The sequence below is a fragment of the Palaemon carinicauda genome, chromosome 21 (genome assembly GCF_036898095.1).
Source record: "Palaemon carinicauda isolate YSFRI2023 chromosome 21, ASM3689809v2, whole genome shotgun sequence".
In the NCBI taxonomy this organism is placed as follows: Eukaryota; Metazoa; Arthropoda; class Malacostraca; order Decapoda; family Palaemonidae; genus Palaemon; species Palaemon carinicauda.
The window spans coordinates 98,005,075-98,027,574 of NC_090745.1; the positions used below are offsets into that span (position 1 = coordinate 98,005,075).

At 33.3% G+C, this 22,500-nt stretch overlaps 1 protein-coding gene across 1 annotated transcript in view; it reads right to left on the bottom strand.

Moving 5' to 3' along the window:
• Positions 1 to 18,977, bottom strand: part of LOC137615336 (thyrotropin-releasing hormone receptor-like) — a 509,619-nt gene extending 490,642 nt beyond the window's left edge. The window contains exon 1 of the mRNA XM_068345133.1: positions 18,138 to 18,977. Coding sequence (XP_068201234.1) covers positions 18,138 to 18,675 — 538 coding nt within the window. The 5' untranslated portion in view covers positions 18,676 to 18,977. The remainder of the gene's footprint in view (positions 1 to 18,137) is intronic.
• Positions 18,978 to 22,500: the final 3,523 nt, after the last annotated feature.

Below are 22,500 nucleotides of genomic sequence, written 5' to 3' on the forward strand. Positions count from 1 at the left end.
AAATCTTATTTTCATGCGACCGTACTGAAACAAACAAGACGATGACAGCTGCTCAAAAAAGTATCGTCATCAAAATGCAAATATCCCGCAAAGTTTCCTACCTGCCACCTTCAGACCCAAAGCCCAACCCGCAAAAAAATTTATATATATAAAAGTTTTGATAAAGCCCTGTTTCTTGCCAAACTATGCATCTCAAGCCCAAAGCCTTAAAGAATTTTGAGCTTAAATTTTGAACTATGAATACAAATACCCTCTTAAGAGCACATTAAAAACTTTAGACTAAAGACACATTATAAATTTTAAATCCTCCTCTTAGACGGTAACCACTTTGCTAATAGGGGGAAAATTACTCCACTTCAAGTAAAGACAGAGGCAGATGTGTTCAATGATAAAATCTCTCTCTCTCTCTCTCTCTCTCTCTCTCTCTCTCTCTCTAGATCTATTCAGATACCCTTACATTAGCGTTAAAATATTTGACGACATATTTAAACTTGAATAACAGGTAAGGGAATGCCTTTTAATTACATCTGGATAGTATTGCGAAATATGTCTCTCTCTCTCTCTCTCTCTCTCTCTCTCTCTCTCTCAGGCAGGGAGTGCCTTTTAATTACATCTGAATTATATTTCGAAGTCTCTCTCTCTCTCTCTCTCTCTCTCTCTCTCTCTCTCAAAACAAAACAAAATAAAATGAAAGATTTAAGTAGAATTTTGTATGAAAACGAGCCATTAGAAGATATGATGCTCAGAGAGCACTGATGAGAAGATAAATAGACATAAATAGTGAGAGGAGAGGAAAGAAAAGCTGCAGTTATGTAAAAAACGGTAGAAAAGATGCAATGTTAATGAGAGAGAGAGAGAGAGAGAGAGAGAGAGAGAGAGAGATTTCGTAATACAATTCAGATGTAATTAAGAGGCATTCCCCTACCTTAGAGAGAGAGAGAGAGAGAGAGAGAGAGAGAGGGAGAGATTTTCGTAATACAATTCAGATGTAATTAAGAGGCATTCCCCTACCTTAGAGAGAGAGAGAGAGAGAGAGAGAGAGAGGGAGAGATTTCGTAATACAATTCAGATGTAATTAAGAGGCATTCCCCTGCCTTAGAGAGAGAGAGAGAGAGAGAGAGAGAGGAGAGAGATTTCGTAATACAATTTAGATGTAATAAAGAGGCATTCCCCTACCTTAAAGAGAGAGAGAGAGAGAGAGAGAGAGAGAGAGAGAGAGAGGAGATTTCGTAATACAATCCAGAAGATGTAATTAAAAGGCATTCTCCTACCTGTTATTCAAGTTTAAATATGTCTTCAAGTATTTCAACGCTAATATAATGGTAATTGAATAAATCTAGAGAGAGAGAGAGAGAGAGAGAGAGAGAGAGAGAGAGAATTTAAGTGAAATGAAACGAGAAACAACCTAATAGTCCCTTTAGGGATACATGAACATGTACCTTTTTTTTCCTCTCTCTACTTTTGAGTTGGCATTATAAAACTGGAACTCTGAAGCCATTTCATAACAGTTCTTGACTTAACGGTAAATATTCTATTTCTTTTTTCTAATTCAGTTTTCCTGGTGCGTATTCCAGACTCTGTATCTACGGACGATTTCATAATATAATTCAGAGGATCCTATTAAATGCCTCATTCACTCATTTGTTATTTAAGTGTAAATAAGGTCTTATATATTCTAACGCTTACTTAAGGGTATCTAAATAAAGACTAAGGTCCTTTAAATTGGGAGAATTTGTTAGAAAGAATTACGAAGAAAAAAATTCTCATATATCAGCGCATTAAGTTCAAATTTAATAACATCATAAACGTAGTTCATTGGGAACAACTTTTTACATATATATAAAATTAATTGGTAATTGATTTCATTTACGTTTTGTCTTGATTATCTAAACAAATTACTTTTTATTCCGCTCACTAATCTTACCTTCATCTACTTTTATTTCATTTTCAAATCCGTTTTTTTTAATCACAAATGTATGCACTATGTGGAAATTAATAACGTTACCCAGGAGATAGAAGTATCTACTAGCAAAAAGCATTCCTAAATATTCAAGAAAATATAAACCTTGAATGATGAATTTCACTAAAATAAATCATACACTAACCAGCTTAGACTCCCAGACACCTCATTGCTAGTATGACATATGCTTCCTTTGGTGGTTAACCTCTTCTACTAAGCTGTACAAAAATAATCATGACTTCACTCAAGAGCTTTGATGGTGAATAGGAAAACAAAACCCATCCAATTCAGAAGCTCTTTCATGTATCTTGATCAATCTTTACCAGTGTCAAGAGAATCCCATAAGAAGATAAACGCAATTCTCTTGGCAAATATATAAAGAAAATAAATGAGCAAACTCGAACACATGGAGAAATATTCGTGAGATAAACTGACTTTCTTTGCGAAATGTAACAGTCATTATTTTTACCATAAATAACTGTGCAACGCCAAGTAAATAAATGCATACAGTATGTCAATAATGCGGAACACTTAACACCATTAAAAACAACAACCACACAAACAATAATAAAAATAAACTTACTTAAACTTCCCGTTTTCCTTGTCATTGTCCTGAGTGTCCATTGCCTACAGCATCCCCTTACAGAGCAATAATGTCCCAACATCGTTGGACGAGCATCAAATATTCGCATCTAGTGGGAGGCTATAAAATTATCCCTGTCTAAATAAGAACCACATATCGGGTGCCTAATATTAGAACCCGGTTAACCAGACCGCGACAAAAGTACAGAAGTTTTATAGTCTCAGTATTCATAAAGGTGGTTCCCATCGTCCTTTTCTCTTTTATTCACTGGCAGATGGCATAAAGATTTAAAGGTCTAAAGGCCTCTCATGAATGGAAGAGGAAACGGACAGTGATATTGCCCTAGCTAGCAGGACAATGCCTTGAGACTGACCATATGTACATATAATCAGCGCCAAGACTCCTCTCCACCCAAGCTAGGTCCAAGGAGGGCCAGGCAATGGCTGCTGACTCAGCAGATAAACATAGAAGCTCCCTCAAACACCCCATCCTTAGCTCAAAAAGGTGGCGAGGTTGCAGTGACCAAAGAAACTAACGTGATGGCCCTTACCTCAAAAGAAAAGGGAAAAATAAAATACAACGGCAAGGATTTGGATTTACACCTACCGATTTTCAAGTTTGCTTTTTTTCTTTATCTCATATTTCTGATAAATGGTGAATCACGTCTTTTCTGGCCAAGAAATAATCTTTTCATCAATCTCCCGTTTCGTTTTTTTTTTTTTTTTTTCTTGTTATGTTTGGAAAACGGTGTCCCATTGCTTACTGGGTTTTCAAGGTGCCATTGCGACAAATATCACGATATGTGCGGTTACTGACAATGCCAAACATGTTATCTATAAAAATATTTGGATAAAAGATTCAATCTTTCCTATAAAAAAAAAAAAAAAAAAAAAAAAAAAAGTTGGATAAGATACAATTTTCGGCAAAACACACGTGTAAGTGTATGTATTTATAATTAATTATATAAACACACATTATATATATATATATATATATATATAGATAAATTTCTACCTCATACTTGAGCTCGAACCCTAGGCCCTTCAAATGAAAGGCCAGGTCGCTTCCAACCATGCCACCAGAGAAGCGACCTGGTCTTTCATTTAAAGGGCCTAGGGTTCGATCCCAAGTACGTGGTAGAAATTCATTTCTATTTAAACACGAAATTGTGTTGATTTTAATCCATATATATATATATTATATATATATATGTATATAAATATATATATATGTATATATATATATATATAAATATATATATACATTAAATAGATGAATGTTTAATAAGACTACAATGGCATTACAATTATGTAAATATATATATATATATATATATATGTGTGTGTGTGTGTGTGTGTGTGTGTGTGTGTGTGAAATGCAGTTTTATAAAAATATATACGTTAACCTTTATTTCATACTAAGAGGATCTTGCAATTGGAAGATGGTTACTAGTCGAAAATAGATCTTATCATTTTTATCAGTTCAACAACACGGCATATTTTTTGTGATTTTTTTTTCTTTTTTTTTTTTTATTCATAAAGGATAGGCGATGCAGATGCAAAGTTATAGGATGAAGAGCCCTCGTGAACTGGAAGTGGGTGGTGTTTCCAGACGATAAAATATTGATCTACTGCGACGAGTAGGAAAGATTATTTAATGTTATTTTCAGACAAGAAAGGCGAAAGTGAATAAGAGCCAGATTAAAGATATGTGGTTTAAGATGAAAAGAGTAGGCAAGGCTTGAGAGAACAGAGATGAGAATGCTGAGGTACATTACGGGATATATCACAGCATGAAAGATTGGAAAATGATAAAATAAGAAGCATGGCAGGCGTAGTAAAGATTACAGAGATGATAAGAGTGTCACGACTGAGATGTATGGCAACGTGTAGAGAATGGAAGGTGGAGAGGGAGGGAGGAGGGCTTGGGAAGAACTTGTTAGGGGGAAAAGATTAAGAGGGAGGCAGAGAATTACATGCTGAGATAAGGTGAAGGATGATATGGAGAGAAGAGATTTGGTGGAAGAGGATGATGCCTTTGATAGAAGGCATTGGAGAGGCGCATCAGGCAACCGACCCCTTGATGTAGGGATAACGTGGGAAACAAGAAGAACGATATGGCGGTAAATATACACAAAGTAGATGAAGAAATAAATGAATGATGAAACAGCGGCCCAAATTCATATTCTTAAGAAATAATAATAAAAGGGAAAGACATTTGAAGATCTGAAGAATCTGTGCAAGTGTAAGTAGCCTAAAGGTGAAAACTGGGAAAAGCAGGATGCTATGAGCTCAGGGGCTCCAACAGCAACAGGGAAAATAGCCAAGTGGGGAAATGAAATATGGAAACAGACAGAATAGTTTGTCTGAGCATACCATCAAACAAGAGAACTATACCTAAACGCATGCCTACATTTGTATAAATGTTTATATATATATATGTATATATATATATATATATATACATATATATATATATATATATATACATATATATATATATGTGTGTGTGTGAGTGTATATATATATATATATATATACAGATAAAAAAATCCTACCGTACGATTATCGTTCAGTGATGATGAGTTTCATAGTTAATATGACAGTCTCTATGCAAAAGTAAAGATAATACTAAAATCAAATCACACATCTCTGTTAAACAATACACTTCCTATCATAATAACCAATTAACAGTTGACATTCAATTTAGAAGCTCTCAATCAGACAAAATTATTTATCCCTCGTGTAAACAAACCATCTATATTTAGTTGTCTTGAAGGCTTTATTCATGTGACAATGCCATTCAAAGTAACGCAATTAAGTAAGAGTAAAACGTAATTGACAGCTAGGCATCGTATATGACAACAATGGCAAGCTCTTATTTTCAAATCAGGTTTGCCAAAACCTAGTGTATAAAAAAAAAAAAAAAAAAAAAAGGAACGCAAGTCTTTGGGTAATTTTTTTCTTCAGAGGAGAAAATCGTTTAAATGATAATATGAGGTAGAATACGAGAAACATGATTTCATTGAATATAAGAGATGAGTTATCAGACATTTCTTCCGCAATCTTAGAGCAAATAAATCAAAACTCTCTCTCTCTCTCTCTCTCTCTCTCTCTCTCTCTCTCTCTCTCTCTCTCTCTCAACTTTTTGCTAGATGTTCCTTGGTCAGGTGTCAGTCACAGCCCGGACTGACTGGTGTAGTCGGCCGCATCCTATTTTTCTTTTTCGTCATCTTTACAACCTTGATTTTATTGCCTCCGTCTCCCTCGGCCGCTGTCAGTTGCGGTATGTTGCAGATAGTCGGTCTCAAAGTCCCGGGAAGAATAAGATGAATGGTCGGCTGCCCTACCGGGAGGGACATCATCATTCATCTGGCGACACTTTTATTAAAATCTCGTGCGTCTGACATCTGTATCCCTGTGGCCGGGACAGATTATATCAATAATGTTGTATATACTTTTCAGCCCACTTCATGAGGAAGGAATACATTATATACGCGGACCATATTGTGAGCATTACTTGAAAGTGTCGTTGAAATATTTGCTACATGTGCTGTGAGAACAAACAATTTCGAGTGGTTCTATCTACACGAGAATTTACTTCTCAAGTTATGATTTCCCTTGAGCATTTAAATTATGTATTATCTATAGTTCTTTATATTTTCTTACTTTTGAATAATTACAATTAATGAAACAGGGAATTATAATTCTAAGGATTGCTGGGTTGAGGTAGTGAGTGACTGATTGATTATAAGTTATCTGGTATCCATCAATCACTACCTCAATCAAAGATTATTCCTGATAAGTCATATTAAACCCTTTACGATAAAAAGTATAATAAATTAATTAAAATGATGATAGAATTACACATCTATCAAATAATCATAAATATAAGTCTAGTGAAATAATATTAATGCTCTGGTAAAAAAACTTAATTAATTAAATGTCAACCCTATATCAATAAGCAAATAATACTAATTACTATGGATTTCAAACATTACACATTTCCTACTTTATAATTCATGGCTCATTCTCCAAGTCACATACACACACACACACACACACACACACACATATATATATATATATATATATATCTAATATTTATATATATATATATAAATATCTAATATTTATATATATATATAAATATCTAATATTTATATATATATATATATATATATACACACACACACACACACATATATATATATATATATATATATGAACTTACCCAATATAACAATCTTGTTACACTACCAAATTCGACAAAAATTGTGAAAAAATCTAATAAATTGAAATCCGTGAAAATTTATCCATCGAAAGATCATGAAGAACTAATAACCTAAACTCTGTCTTTGGACAGCATGGTTTGTACTGATATTCTTTGGTTATGAAGTTTCATAAGTCGAATTTAACGGAAGTTAAATTAACATAAATCATATAAATATTTTTTGTTTCTCACAGCACTGAGAATTGAGTCAAGCGAGTAACTTATGAAAAGCTTATTAACCAATGTAACTCCGGGTATTAATGAAACCATTAATGATCTGCTTGTGGAAATGGTGGTGTTCTTTCTAATTCATTAGTCTTCGTCCAGTTCGACCATTACAAAAATCCGAAGTTCCTTGATGCTCAGATCATCAAATCATAGTAATTTATAGAAAAGTATTTTGTTCCTGGAACTTAAAGGCTTACTCAAAAAATCAACTCCAATGTCATACATCAACTAAGCCAACCGAAACTAAATTTAACGTTGTAATTCGGAGAGAGGTACATTTTGCATTAATGGAATTTGGAACAAGGGTAAATAAGTCTCCTTCTGATATTTGAAGCTGCTGAAATCAAATTCACGTAGCTTTAATGATAAAAGGTAAGAATTGGTTTTGTTGATTTAACACTATAAAATACGTTCATCGTGATTTTGCTGATTTAGCACTACTTTAATAAGTTCATCTTGGTTTTCCTGATTTAACATCGCTACAAAATACGCTTATCTTGGGTTTTCTAATTGAACACCACTACAAAATACGTTCATCTTGGTTTTGGTGATTTACCACCACTACAAAATACGGTTATCTTCGTTTTGTTGATTTAGTAGAATTATAAAATACGTTCGATCCAGAGGTCGGTATGACTGCAACAGCTAGAATATTATACTTCAGTTGCTTATTTCCTTCCTATTCTGCTCAATAGTTCGAGTGGTACCATAAAATCCTACAGTACAAGGGTGTCAGTGCATCATGAACCCAAAATTCTATTAAAACCGGCAGTTCCTTAACATATAAATTATCTGTGACCATAAATAAGCGCATATTCTTGAACGTATATATCTGTTTTACCTACCACTAAAACTAATATATTACTATCAAAGGGTTTTCCTCTCAAGACATCTTTCTCACCACAAAAACCCTTCCCCCCAAATATTTTATTCATCAATTCTTATGCTTAAATAAATATTGGCCATGCAGTAGCACAACATCGGTAGCTTTATTTCATGGGATAAATAGAAAATGAACTTCGAAACTGCTAAAATAGCTTTCATGTTTTAGAAATAATCAAGCACTTTGTCGCCCATAAACAGAAGTACTGTACACCATAAGAAGGGTTCTTTCTCAAATAAAGTAAAGAAAAATCCATCCACAATCAGCACTGTGAAAGAAATTACATTATGTATAGGTTTAGATTTAAACTAAAAGACGATGTTTTCCTCATAACATTACCATGGCTATTAAAACAATATACTTCTGTTTTAGAATTGACCTAACTCATTTGACTTGAGGTCATTCAATGAATAATCCACATGACCCAATCCCACAATGTATTTAATACAGAACAACACTTCCAATAAAAATATTTCATTGACTGCCCCATTCTTAATAAACATATTCAAGAGTTAAAAATTTCAATTAAGTGGCCTATTTAAACTAATTGAAATAATGAAGCTTAACAGAAAGATAGTTTCTACGTTTGACCTAGGATTTTATTTTCCTACACTTATATAAAACTAGATAAATGTAGGAATTAGCATTAATGGGTGATACCTTAAGAACTTAAGATTTTCAGATAACATAATTTTCATAAGTATTTCATGGGAGGAATTGCAGAAGGTGAAAGAAGATTTGAATAAAGTTAGCAGAAATATAAGAATGAAAATTAAAATGAGTAAAATTGGGATAATGTCCAATGAAGATGCAGAGACAACAAATAAAGAGTGATGGACAAACCTGTAGAGAATCCTAATGAATATACATACTTATCACAGACAGTAAGCGTTTCCCAGGACATGACACCAAAATCAAAAGAATCATAAGAATAGGATGGAGAGCTTTTAGAAAATAAAATGACACATTCTCTAAAATTTAAGGTATTTAATCAGATGTTCCAACCAGTATCAACTTATGCATCACAAACTTGGAGCCTTATTAAACCCTTAGAAAAATAAGCTAGTTACAACTCAAAGAGCAATGGAAAGAATAATGATGGGAATAATACTAAGAGACAGGAAAAAGAGCAATATGGATACGAGAGCAAAGAAAAGTAAAGGATATTCTAACATGTAAAAAAAAAAAATGGACGTGGGCAATATATATACTGAGAACTACAGATAACAGATGGACATTAAGACTCGCAGAATTGGTACATAGAGATTGCAAACGAAGCAGGGGAAGGAAGAGAAGACAATGGATTGACGAACTATGAAAATTTTCGGGCATAGACTGGCATCGATAGACCATAAACAGACTATGAGGTATTTGTCCTTCAGTGGACCAGTTGCGGCCAATGATATATAAATATATATCTATATATATATATATATATATATATATATACACATATACATATATATATACATATATATATATATATATATATATATATATATATATATATATATATAGTATATATATATATATATATATATATATATATATATATATATAATGTGTGTTTATGTTTGGGTAAGCGTATGTATGTGTGAGTAAACATATATGTTTATTTACCTATATACATTGCAAAACACGCGATATGCAACAGAATCATACCCAAAGGTATTACCAAGGCAATGTCAAATGCACACATTTCGCATGACGTGGAAATTCCCTCTTGAGATCCTGAAAAATCTCCTTTTCGAGGATCAGAAAACAAGACAACCGAAAGTGCAATCTCAGCATCCCCAGAAACACCGACTGCAAGAAGGATGAACCATTTCCCACCGGCCAACAAATATCGACAGGAGTCAGCTTTGAAAGGGGGCAGACATGACTACATCATCTTTGCGTTTATCTCGCGGCGTCAGATTATGCCGACGTCTCTTGAATGATGACCCCCATCAGCGTCATCGCCGTCAGATCTGTCTAATAGCACCACCACCGTCGTCGAATGTGCCTGCAGCAGGAGCATCCTGTCTTCTATGCCAAATGACCCAGCTTCTGCTTCTCATAATTCTGGCCGCACTCGCTCATTACCTTCCTCACCATGTGGGTGAGTGGGCCACGACAGACAGTTTTAATGTCTCTGAATGAGTCTGACGAGTAATTACGATGACAGAATGTAGCAAGACGATGGAAAAAAAAAAGGACAACGCTGAATATGCAAAAGTAAATTGTCTCCTTTTCTATTTTTTTCATCCAAAACATGAAAATGTCAGCGTATTCTCGTTTGCTTGTCCTTGCAACAATGATGCACCAAATTCAACATTTTCACGTCATATGAAGAAACGTGTCTCATTTATTTGGCTTGGCTGTGACTAAAAATAGTCATCTGCAGTTGGCTATTGGTGCAGAATAACAGTGGAAGGAAAAATGACACAGTTCTTATCAACAGCTACAAAGAGCGAAACGTCACAATGAAATGAAAAAAAAATATTAGAAAAAGATAATCAAAATCTTTTGTATTATACTTATTTTTGTGAAACAATGAAGAACACGCACAAGCAATTAATGACCAAATTGGATTTGATAAAACAAATTATTCAATATATATTACTTAACTGTGCATATTAGTCATGAGGCAGTTCAATTACTCTTTCGATTCCTTTTTACTTGATTCATCCAGATTTAAAATTGTACTGTGAATTTGCCTAATTATTTTTACTAGTTAGTGACCATATAGCCAATGTTCTCCAATCTTCGGTTATGCCATTCCATCTGTACCCTGGTATTCTAGTCCTGGATATTGCACCCCTCTTTCTCAGGATACCCTCATGCATGCTTTTCTAATTTACATTTATTTATTCGCTTCATAATTTTTGGCTATAATCATAGCTAAATTAGTGAAATTGTCATTCGTTATCATTTAAATTATATTCACTGAAATAATGTTATTTGCTTTGTTATCTAAGATTTCGAAAAGCATTTTTTTTCTGTGGAAACTAAATCCACAAATAATAATAATAATAATAATAATAATAATTATAATAATAATAAATATAATAATAATAATAATAATAATAATAATAATAATAATAATAATGAGAGCAATAAACCTCCAAAATACAATAGGATTATATAGAAAGCATCCAAGGCAATATGATCTCATCTGTATCAAAATAAGGTCGAACACTAATCGAAAAGATCATAAATTTTCATAGAATTATCGTAACTTCTTCATTATATGAGAAAAAGATAAAGAGACAACCAAATAATCTACTCAAGTATTTAGCTAATCACAGCAACAAAAATAGCTCATAATAATTCCATAAAATGAAATTCACTTAGTTTTCTCCTTCAGGCTCGGTACTACACAAGATAATCTCTCGCCCATTTTTCTTACAGCTCGGTATAAACTCAAAATTATCTTAACTTATTGTTCTTTTTCTTTTAAGCTGCGCATAAAACATAAAGGCATCCTGCTTATCGCTTCTGGCCTCATGCCTCCGCGTACTCACAAGACTGTCTTTTATATTCCATTCTATCTGAAGTCTCTGTATCCTCCCCATTCTGCCAGGACTTATGATGAATATCAGATTATCTTTCGTCTCAACAGATTATCTTTCGTTCTATTTCTTTAGTCTCAACATATTATCTTTCCTGCTATTTCTTTCGTCTCAACATACTATCTTTCATTCTATTTCTTTCGTTTCAACAGATTATCTTTAGTTCCATTTATTTCGTCTCAAAAGATTATCTTTCGTCCTATTTCTTTCGTCTCAACAGATTATCTTTCGTTCAATTCCTTTCGTTTCAACTGATTATCTTTCGTTTCATCTCAACATATAATCTTTCGTTCTATTTCTTTCATCTCGAAAGATTATCTTTCGTTCTATTTCTTTCATCTCGAAAGATTATCTTTCGTTCTATTTCTTTCGTCTCAACAGATTATCTTCAATTTCTTTTGTCTCAAGGTAATGGCTACCATAAGATTATCAGCTTTACTTCTCTTGGTAATCTTCTAGTTTTATATATTTTGTATAAAGATTTTTCATAGCGATAAGGATGCTTTGCCTTCTCATTCCCCGAGGTCTATGATTGGCTAAAAGATAACCCCTTGCTCTTCCCTCTCCAGGCAAAGCTATGCATGACAACTAGACTTTCTCGTCTTTTCTTTTTGTGATGAATTTACTCTGTTCCTAAAAAGAGGAATCTTCAGTAATGCAAACCAATTTAGTTAGCAGCTAGAACTACAAAACAATGTGGATGAAAATTTTAATGTAAATATAAACACTGATTTGCACCCAAACGTCAATTAACCTAAACAGCTGTTCATAGTCTTTTCACCGTCTTATTACTCTCTTAAGTCATGAATGATAGACATAATCCCTGAACCCTCTTCTTCATGCACTTAAACAAGAACCTCATTAGAGGCACGATGCTTTCCCCAAACTTAACTAAATTCACACTCTACCTCTTGCTTCATTAAGATGACCATTTTTCCTTCCTTCCATCACGTCACGTAGTCAGAATTTCCATGATTTCTCCTCCTTACTTTAGAAATATCAACCTAATATATAAATTCTAATAAATTGTATATTTTACTCTAAATACTGATAATTTTATTACATCCCATTTTTTTTATTTACAATGATCCTTTTATTTCTCTCTTTTTATATCAAATAGTTTTTCCCAACATACATTATTAACAGTTCTTTAAAACATAAACGATCACTTGAATAATAAAGTTTTTTTCTGCGGTTACATTCACAGACAAGTGCACGCATAATAGCCTCAATTATATTTCCCTTCATCCATATGATTATGCACTTCTGAGGGACTTTAGATTCATTCATTCTGGAAAGCTTTCCTCAAACCAGTCCCTAAATCGCAACACGATCACCTACAAATATTATATTCCACTCTACCTTCATACCTGTTCCTTTTATAAGTAGATTCCCATCCAAAATCATTCTTACATATTTTCCCCAAAAGCTTTATCAAGAAGAGGGTAAGTAAAAAAGTCGATGATGCAAAAAAAAAAAAAAAAAAAAAAAAAAATCTTCAGACATACAACCTAATTACTCCTTTCACCATTTCCACGCTCAGATTTCCTCTTCAATATAAAATAACACGATTTATTAACAAACAATTATACGAGAATCCCAATTTCGGAATGCATCTAATATCAAGGCATATAGCGATTCACAAAACCAAATTTTACCTTGATAAAATCCACAGACTCTCAATAACTGAAAGATCTTCTAATTCTAACATATGATTGATGATAAATCGAAAATCGACTCATAGTTATCACCTGACATTAAAACTTACTCTAATCAACTTTTATCAAACTCTTTTTAAGTTATTTATAAGACTATAACTGCGCATATCTAATATATCCTTACTTTCCAATTTACAGTTATATAACTAACCAAACATTCCACTATGCAAGTCATCTCTAACCTGATCTCCGGCCAGACTTGTGATTCCAGTGAGCCCTTCTTTCCATCACTCAAGTACATCAAACAGGCAACTCCTTCTGCTGTTAATATCTTGTTTCGATGATAAAAATGTTACCTTTATGTTGACTGTTCTCCTATCACCTTTAATCCAAAAGGCATTATCGATAAAGTCAAATCTCACCTTGATGGACAGTTATTTCGTAATAAACTTCCTTCTTATATACAGTACACGGTATTCCTTTTGCTAACGTATCTCACTTCTTCGGAACACGTCACTGAATTGATTCCTACACATGAAAAATATCTCCTAAACAACAAAATTGATATGATTCAAACCTTTAATTGTGCAAGCAAATATAGACAAATTTGCGCATGTAGCCGTGAATATACAATGAATAATGTCAGTGACAACGCACTATTAAAATCAAAGAAACATCTGTGTCATCCATGAACCTAAGTTTTCTCATTTTAATTTGTTGGGCAGGAACTTACGATCTATTACAGTTCTTATTCCTGATCTAGATATTAATCTCTGGCACAGTCGTTCAACTAGTTCGTTATGTATGTTACATAAGATTCTTCATAATTCTGACCATCTTTTATATTCATATCTTCCCGGACAGTGCTACTCTGTTTGTAGTACTAGGTATACAGTTAATTCTAATAATCAGACTTTCTCTATCATGAGGCCTCAATACAACACAGTATTCTAGAAGTTTTATTTCAGCTGTAATCAAGTTGTTGAATGATCTTCCTAATAGGGTAGGTTGAATAGGTAGAACTTGAAAAAGTTCAAACTTGCAGCAAATGTTTTATGTTGAACAGGCTGACATGTCTCTTATTATAGCTTATATATCAAAGAACTGTTTTAATATTGTTACTGTTCTTAAAAACATTTTATTTTCATTGTTTATTACTTTTCATATAGTTTATTCATTTCCTTATTTCCTTTCCTCACAGGGCTTTTTTTTCCTATTGGAGCCCCTTAAGCTCTAAATTATAGCAAACCGCTTTTCCAACTAGGGTTGTAGCTTAGCTAGTAATAATAATAATAATAATAATAATAATAATAATAATAATAATAATTAATAATAATACTAATAACAATACTTTTACATTGATCGATAATTAAGAAGGATATCTACAGAGAATAAAGCAAGGAACTAAACCAAATGTCTAAAAATTCCTTTATTTAGAAATCTCATTTCATAGCCGATATAGTAAAAAGTCCAACATTCTTTTTTGCACAAATCCAGAAACAAACCGAATAAAACTATTCTGCGTAGGACATCAAATCTATTGACCATCAGAAATATATAGTCTTAAAATAACCATGATCAAAATATGTAAATCTACTGCATATATAATGCCACACACAAATATATTTATCCAAAACTTTTACGATGACGTGAGAAAACATATGCAAGTCATGTGACTGGCAAAATCTCAACAGCGACTTTAAATAAAAGGACAACAGAGACAACCACTTTAAGTAATACCTAACGTCACGCTCCTGCATACTCTCTCTCTCTCTCTCTCTCTCTCTCTCTCTCTTCCCTCTCCTCTCTCTCTCTCTCATTTTCGTATAGTCAACAGGTTTTCCTTATACATTTACATCTTTCGCAGCAAGTCAGTCGTGAGTAAAATTTTTACAATTCAAAAATTAAATCCTCTCTCTCTCTCTCTCTCTCTCTCTCTCTCTCTCTCTCTCTCTCTTTGCATTCACCCTATAAAGGGGCAGTTTTCCTAATGCAATCATATCTTTTTATAGCAAGTCAGTCATAAGTAACAATTCTAACAATTCTAAAATGGAATACCTCTCTCTCTCTCTCTCCTCTCTCCTTCTCCTCTCTCTCTCTCTCTCTCTCTCTGTACATGTGAAGAGTAAGATTCCAAGTTTTTTTCGTCATCTTCTCTCCAGCAGAAAAGCTTTTTGTCCTGTCAGCCCTTTTTCAAAAGATAAACCTTTCCAATTTCATTCTTTGCCCACCTTCTCACCTTTGCTTTCCTTTCCTTTCAAAGCTCCGTTGCTTTCCTTCTTCCACGTGATGTTTTCCTGGAGACCTTCTTTTTATTGACCCATTTGCCTTCCGGGCTTCGCCAGGTGGCACAAGGTTTTTCTGTCTACTGAGGGGTTGTTGATCTCAGATCATTTCAGGCTAATTAACATCGAAAACGTCAACGGGAAGTCCTTTGATAAATGGGTGTTTACGAGAGAGAGAGAGAGAGAGGAGAGAGGAGAAAGAGAGAGAGAGAGAGAGAGAGAGAGAGAGAGAGAGAGAGAGATTGTAGCGTCAGATACAAAGAAAAAAAAAAAGGGTACTGGGAGAATATGAAGTATGAATTTCACCAGGGGTAAGAGGGCCATAAGAAAGTTTGGCGCTGAACTGACGTCCTACGCTAGGACAGCCAAGATCCACAATTTAGGAGAGCTAGACAGAACGGAAGGTATAACCCCTATGTGATAATACAGGCTACTATCTAGGGACAGCTACATCCGGGACGGAACCGACGGCCTGCAATTGGAACCCAGAACTCTGATCTGTCAAAAGGGAGTCGTAAATAAAAACACTTCTAGTATATCTCTATCACAGAACAATGCAGGGAGTCAAAATCCTCATAAATAATGAGAAATCATGATACTGGTCCATATCTTACTTTAAAGGATCTAAAGTGCAATAAATTTAAGCTAAAAATCATATGATGAGGCCGACCATATGTTGGTCTCAACGACAGACTTAAGCCATTCAAACATATATCTCAAATTTAATCATATCAACCCTAAGCTTTAATTAAAATAGAATAAAAATTTCCTTTACAGAACTCCCGAACGATAACTATCAAGATTAGTGACGTAAGTAAAGGCACTTTTTAACATGAATCATAACTCCAACTTAAAGACGAATTGCACTAATCAAAATAAACAAACGCAAACATTAATCTCTCATCAGGAAATTGGCTAAGCTAGACTTAATACACTTGATGATAAAACGTTTTATAAAAACCCTTACACTTTGACATTTTCATTCATAAAAGCGAGCAATGTTTATAGCTGTACCACATCATTGAAAGGGAAAAAAATCTAAGCGTTTTCAATTGCCTATTGCTAGTTTAATTTAAGGCCGTTCCATGTCAATGATATCAGATTACCGATGGTTTTTACATATTCATATGAAATATGATACATTAGATATAAAATTTTCCCAAAATCCTATTGAAGGAAGTGAAAAATATATATTCCAATTAATCTGCGTTGATCAGTGAGATAAACTTTTCATGGAAGTTTTACAAAAATGTAAATTACAGGGAAGATTTTTCAAAAAAAAAAAAAAAAAAAAAGATGACACCAATAAATAGACATGTACAGTACATATAAAGACAAATTGATACAGACGATTGCGTGGTCGAATCCCAAACACGCGAAGAAACAGAAACATGAGGAAGTGCTTACACATATACATAGCTTAATAAATCGACAAACTGATGAAAAAAAATGAGGAAGAGTTTGAACTGTGTACCTGCTTATTATTTGGATATTGAATACTCAACATGTAATTTGAAAAAATTCTTCATAAATAACTCTTTTAACATAAAAGTCTCCGATCGTCGCAATTACTTCCTCAACATCTTCCTGATAAGTAAAGTGCCTCAAAATATTTATATTGATCCAAAAACCATTCCATAACAGAAGCATTCATTATTTCATCCATTGCCCAGTCATTTCAGCTAGTAACCAAAGTTAATAGTGGCCTGAAATTGTGTGAACATTCAAATGAAAAAGCACGAACTGCAAAAAAAAAAAAAACATAGCCAGATATTCATTGGAGCCAAATGAATGTTTGAGAATTATAAGAATAGAACAATGTGACCATTAGAACACCACTGGAAAGAAAATTATTTTAGCAGAAAACTGCAACAGATAAGGGAAAAAACTAATTGCTGAAAACTCACAACGCTGCTATAAAACATTATCCATGGGACTGAACCGGATTGTAAGACACACTCTATCTTATAAATGTATGCATACTTAAATTTAACGGTACAGAGTAAATTGTATGTACAGTAAATGGTATTGGTTTAAATGGCAGCAAAAGGAAAATATACAAGCAATGACTTAATCTAATGAAAGTGGGAAAGATAACTAATGACAGTCAACTAGGTACGAAATATTTGGGGACTTCGATCTTGTTTCATATCATTCCATCGATATGATGCTAATGAATTAAGATCAATATATAAGACAAAAAGGTTAAAAGAACATAAAGAAAAAATTATAAGTCAAACTACAAATACGCACAGTTACAGAAAATAATCGTTGGTCCCTTTAAAAATTAATTTAATAACATGTGTAGGATAAACATCTGAAGGTTACTCAGTTTGACAATTGTACACATGAATATACGTAGTCATCCGTCATCATAAATAATAGTACGTAATAAACGAAGAGGAGATAGTAATACTCATCAAATGGTTATGGGAAACAACGGTAACTGCCGATAAATTGGGGCCTGGTAACGAATATTAAAAAATGAAATAAATACTATATCGAGATTATTATTTTCCATATAAGGAACAGACATGCGATAGGCATATTGAGAATAAAATATTGTAAGTTTATTCTTTAAACAGAAAAACCATGCAGAATTGTCTTCCGGCAGAATAATTAAGTTATTACAAAGACACACAAATAAATGAAGAGAACAAATTTATATTGCATAGAACCATACATAAATCAAATAAGCAAACTTAGTTACTCACACATGTGTTCGCCGAGCACCCAAGTTTCGGGCTTTGAGTGGAGCTCCGTCAGCGCCGTCGGGAGAGACACCATCAAAACCAGGAGGTCTGCAGCCGCTAAATTCACCAAGAGCAGGTTGGTCGAGGACCGCAGGTCCCGGGTCCTCATCACCACGATAGGCACAAGGACGTTTCCGGTCACTCCCACAACCATGAGGATCACCAACACACCTGTCCACACACCCACGCCCCACCCTGAGAACAGCTGGACCTCCACACCAACGTGGACTTGAGGACCAGCAAAGAAAGTGCGACTGAGGTTGCCTCCGAGGAGTAACCCGTCCCATATATCCGACGAATTGAAATCGTCCAAGAATAGAGAGCCATTACTCAGATTGCCAGCCCAGAAAGCGTTGTAGTCGCTGTCCAAGAACTCATGACTGAGAGACTCTGATTCCAGGACGTCTGGAAGGGAAAGATTTCCGCCAGGTGGCCGGCCACTGTGGGCAGGCTGGTAATACCAATTAGGTTCAAATGTGGAGGAGTTTTGAGTAGTCATTTTCTGACACTAATGATAACTTGGTGTAAACGGAGGAGACAGAACACACATGCGAAAATTCTTATTTTCAAAATAACACAACCACAATTGAGGAGCTTTTCACACATGGAACTCTTATATTAAGGTTTTTCTTGACTGGTATTATGATAAACTAGACCTTTGATATTACTTTTCTATAGAGTAATTCAATCTACCATTAGTTTATAATCTATTTTGGTTTCTTATAATCCAAACTTCCAACAACATCCCTTCTCAAGTGTTCAGATTGCCTACAGAACAGTTTTGTTTTTTCAACCTAAGAATTTTCTGAAATGGAATTCTACTAATTAGACGAAACACCAATTCACAACTTCCTTTGTATATCTCAGATGTGTAATTGCAATGACCTTAGTCATTACGTAAAAAAGAAAAAAAAAAAAACCCAAATTCTGATGAGTCCAAGTTCATCATGTATACTTTTATTAATTATTCACGCCATCAGATTTGTTCAAATTGCACCGAAAACAGCTTCATCAAGGTAATGCCCTTAATCTAAATGTATCCGTAAACTGTCCAGATAATGTAAGCAAGGGCTTAGTTCTCTGGCAGAGGCTGGGAAATTTGAAAGAATGTAATTACGCATATATTAAACTTTATGACATATCGCTCATAAACGGGAAAAATAATTAAATACACGAGACTAAATGTTTGAAATAATTTATACAAATAACTAAATCAAATTTAAAAATAAATTATATTAATAACTGCTCCGATGCAACAGAGCAAATATGAGACAAATTGTCATCAAAGTTTGGCATTGGATTCGATTTCCTGTAACAGAATTCCCTTGAGAAGGTTCACTGCACGCAAAAGAAATATAATGGTCTTATATCCTGCCCACAACTACTATTCAGTGTGGCTGGGGAAAAAAGAGAGAGAGAGAGAGACGACATCAAAGCTCATTAAAGCACTGTCCCAACAAGCACGTTTCTGGAATCTTTTAACTTCTTGCTTACATGATGCCAATTATTTTTTATCCTAATCTGAGGAAACATTGACGTCCGGTTTACTCGTCTAGATAATTTCAAAAGTCCCAACATGGGAGACAGCACACATCAAGACACCCATTACCTGAAAATACATATATTATGTATATCATTTACAGGTACAGAATTGACACGTGTATCATCTCTTAGTTCGGGAAAATAATTATGCTGATTACATTTAATGGTTTCGGTTAAGTCTATTGAAATTTTCCCTCTCGAATAATTATTTGTCCTTTTCCAACAAGAAATTTCGTTTAGTCCTTTTCTGTTCATACGAACTATCACTAATTCGGTGCTCTTCATATAAAATAAAAGACGTTTATGAAAACGATATTATGACGGTAAAAACTTAGAGCGAAGTTTTATTGAAATAATTTATATAAAATGAATCAATGTGTGTGACCATGTATTTTCAGCAAAAATAGTCTCCGGGTTTACAAATTTTGAAGTTTGAATTTACCAGCGTCCAATCCTGTGCCAGCCTTTCGTACCACTGTCCGAAATTTGAGTGTCTAACGTTAACAGAGTATTTTTTTTAACGGAGGTGGTACTACAACAACAACTATAATAATAATAATAATAATAATAATAATAATAATAATATTATTATTATTATTATTAATAATAATAATAGTAGTAGTTGTGGTAGTAATAATAATAATAATAATAATAATAATAATAATAATAATTAGAAATTTCAAAATAATTGGCTGGGCCATACGTATTAAAAGATATATATATATATATATATATATATATATATATATATATATATGTATGTATATACATATATAATGTATATATTTTTAGTGCAATACACAATAAATAATAATGACAAGTATAAAATAAGTTTGATAACATTAAAGACGATTACCATTATGCAAACAGTCAGTTTTGTAAATCACATCAGCACGTACATCATTCAATCAAAATAAACATCTAATGGAATAATCATTTTTATCAACTTCCCTTACCCATCTTTGCGAAGTATCATCTCCTACGAAAATTGCAACGAATATTACATGAATTATGTTTATCATCAATATTCGTTTTCACAGACATCAGAAAGAGCGAGTACAGCGTCATTAAATTGATATACGAGAGTCTATTACGAGACCAAAATTAGCATGAATGAACGGTAATTGTTGCTTAAAAAACTACGTGTCTCATGAAGGCTAATTTGGCATGTGCATGCGTCAAATCTAACCTGGCTTGACACTGTGCCAAAAGGGACAAAACCATCACTTCTCTCTCCTTATGTGTGTGCGTGTGTGTTTTATTCAGTGATCCCTACACTAATTGACTTTTCTTTAAATAAATCGCTTCCGTATCTACAAACAAGTATAAAACCTTTTTGCAGGTAAACAAAAGTGGGGAATTTATGTAAAAAAAGGGCAAACCATCACTTCTCTCTCCTTATGTGTATGCATGTGTGTTTTATTCAGTGATCCCTACTCTAATTGACTTTTCTTTAAATAAATCTCTCCTGTATCTACAAACAAGTATAAAACCTTTTTGCAGGTAAACAAAAGTGGGGAATTTATATAAAAAAAGCAAAAATAAACTTCCCTAACGACCACAAAACGCAAAACACGAGGCGAGTTAACTAACACACAATGGCACTCCAAATACAGAAACAAGACGACCCTTGGTTGAAAACACACTATCACCCATCTGAGGTCTGGTGTCCACACTTTATAACACACTTGTTAACTATGCAGAGCACGACATATACACACACCTTCTATTGCAAGGTTTCTCGACCCTCCCAATACTCCCGACCCACCCCATCCCTAACGATATGTACCATCAGATTTGTCAGACTTTCCAACCGTACCTCTCTCATTTGACTAAGAATATTGATTGGTTATTTTCAAAGACTAATTAAAAATGGATGAAGTACAATGGCCTACAATGGATAATTTTTCAAGGCTATTAAATGTAAATATAAAACCATCTCTCTCTCTCTCTCTCTCTCTCTCTCTCTCTCTCTCTCTCTCTCTCTCTCTCTCTCTCTCTCTCTCTCTCTCTCTCTCTCTTCGTCCATGATTTAAGAGGCTCGGGGCAGTCGCAAACCCTACATTGAAAACTCGATTTCTTACACCAAATATGAAACCAATAGAGTAAAGTGAAAAATCAACTCTACTCAATATAATAATGGAAGATAATTATCATGATAATGTTCCTTTGTAGTTCTGAGACGAGTCTAGTGTAGTCTATAGTAGAGCAGCGAGTTTCCAATGAAAATTTCAGAAAAAATAGATGATGTAAAGCTATTTTGTAAATGTTACTGACTAAAAACAAGAGGTAAACGATTATATCATGCAAAGAATCTTTTTCAACTTTTGTTATACATTTTCTATTAATGAAATACTTGAAACCTGTTCACGAAAACGTTGATAGCAATAAAATTTCAACTGTCTTGACGTATATTCTTTATGTAAATGAGCATTTTATATATATTTATATATATACAGTATATATATATATATATATATATATATATATATATATATATATATATATATATATATACATATATATATATATATATATATATATATATATATATTTATATATATATATATATATATATATATATATATATATATATATATATATATATATATATATATATATTTATATATATATGTATTTATATATCTATATATATACATATTATATATACATACATAAATATATATATATATATATATATATATATATATATATATATATATATATATATATATATATATATTTTATATATATATATATAAATACCTATAGATACATATGT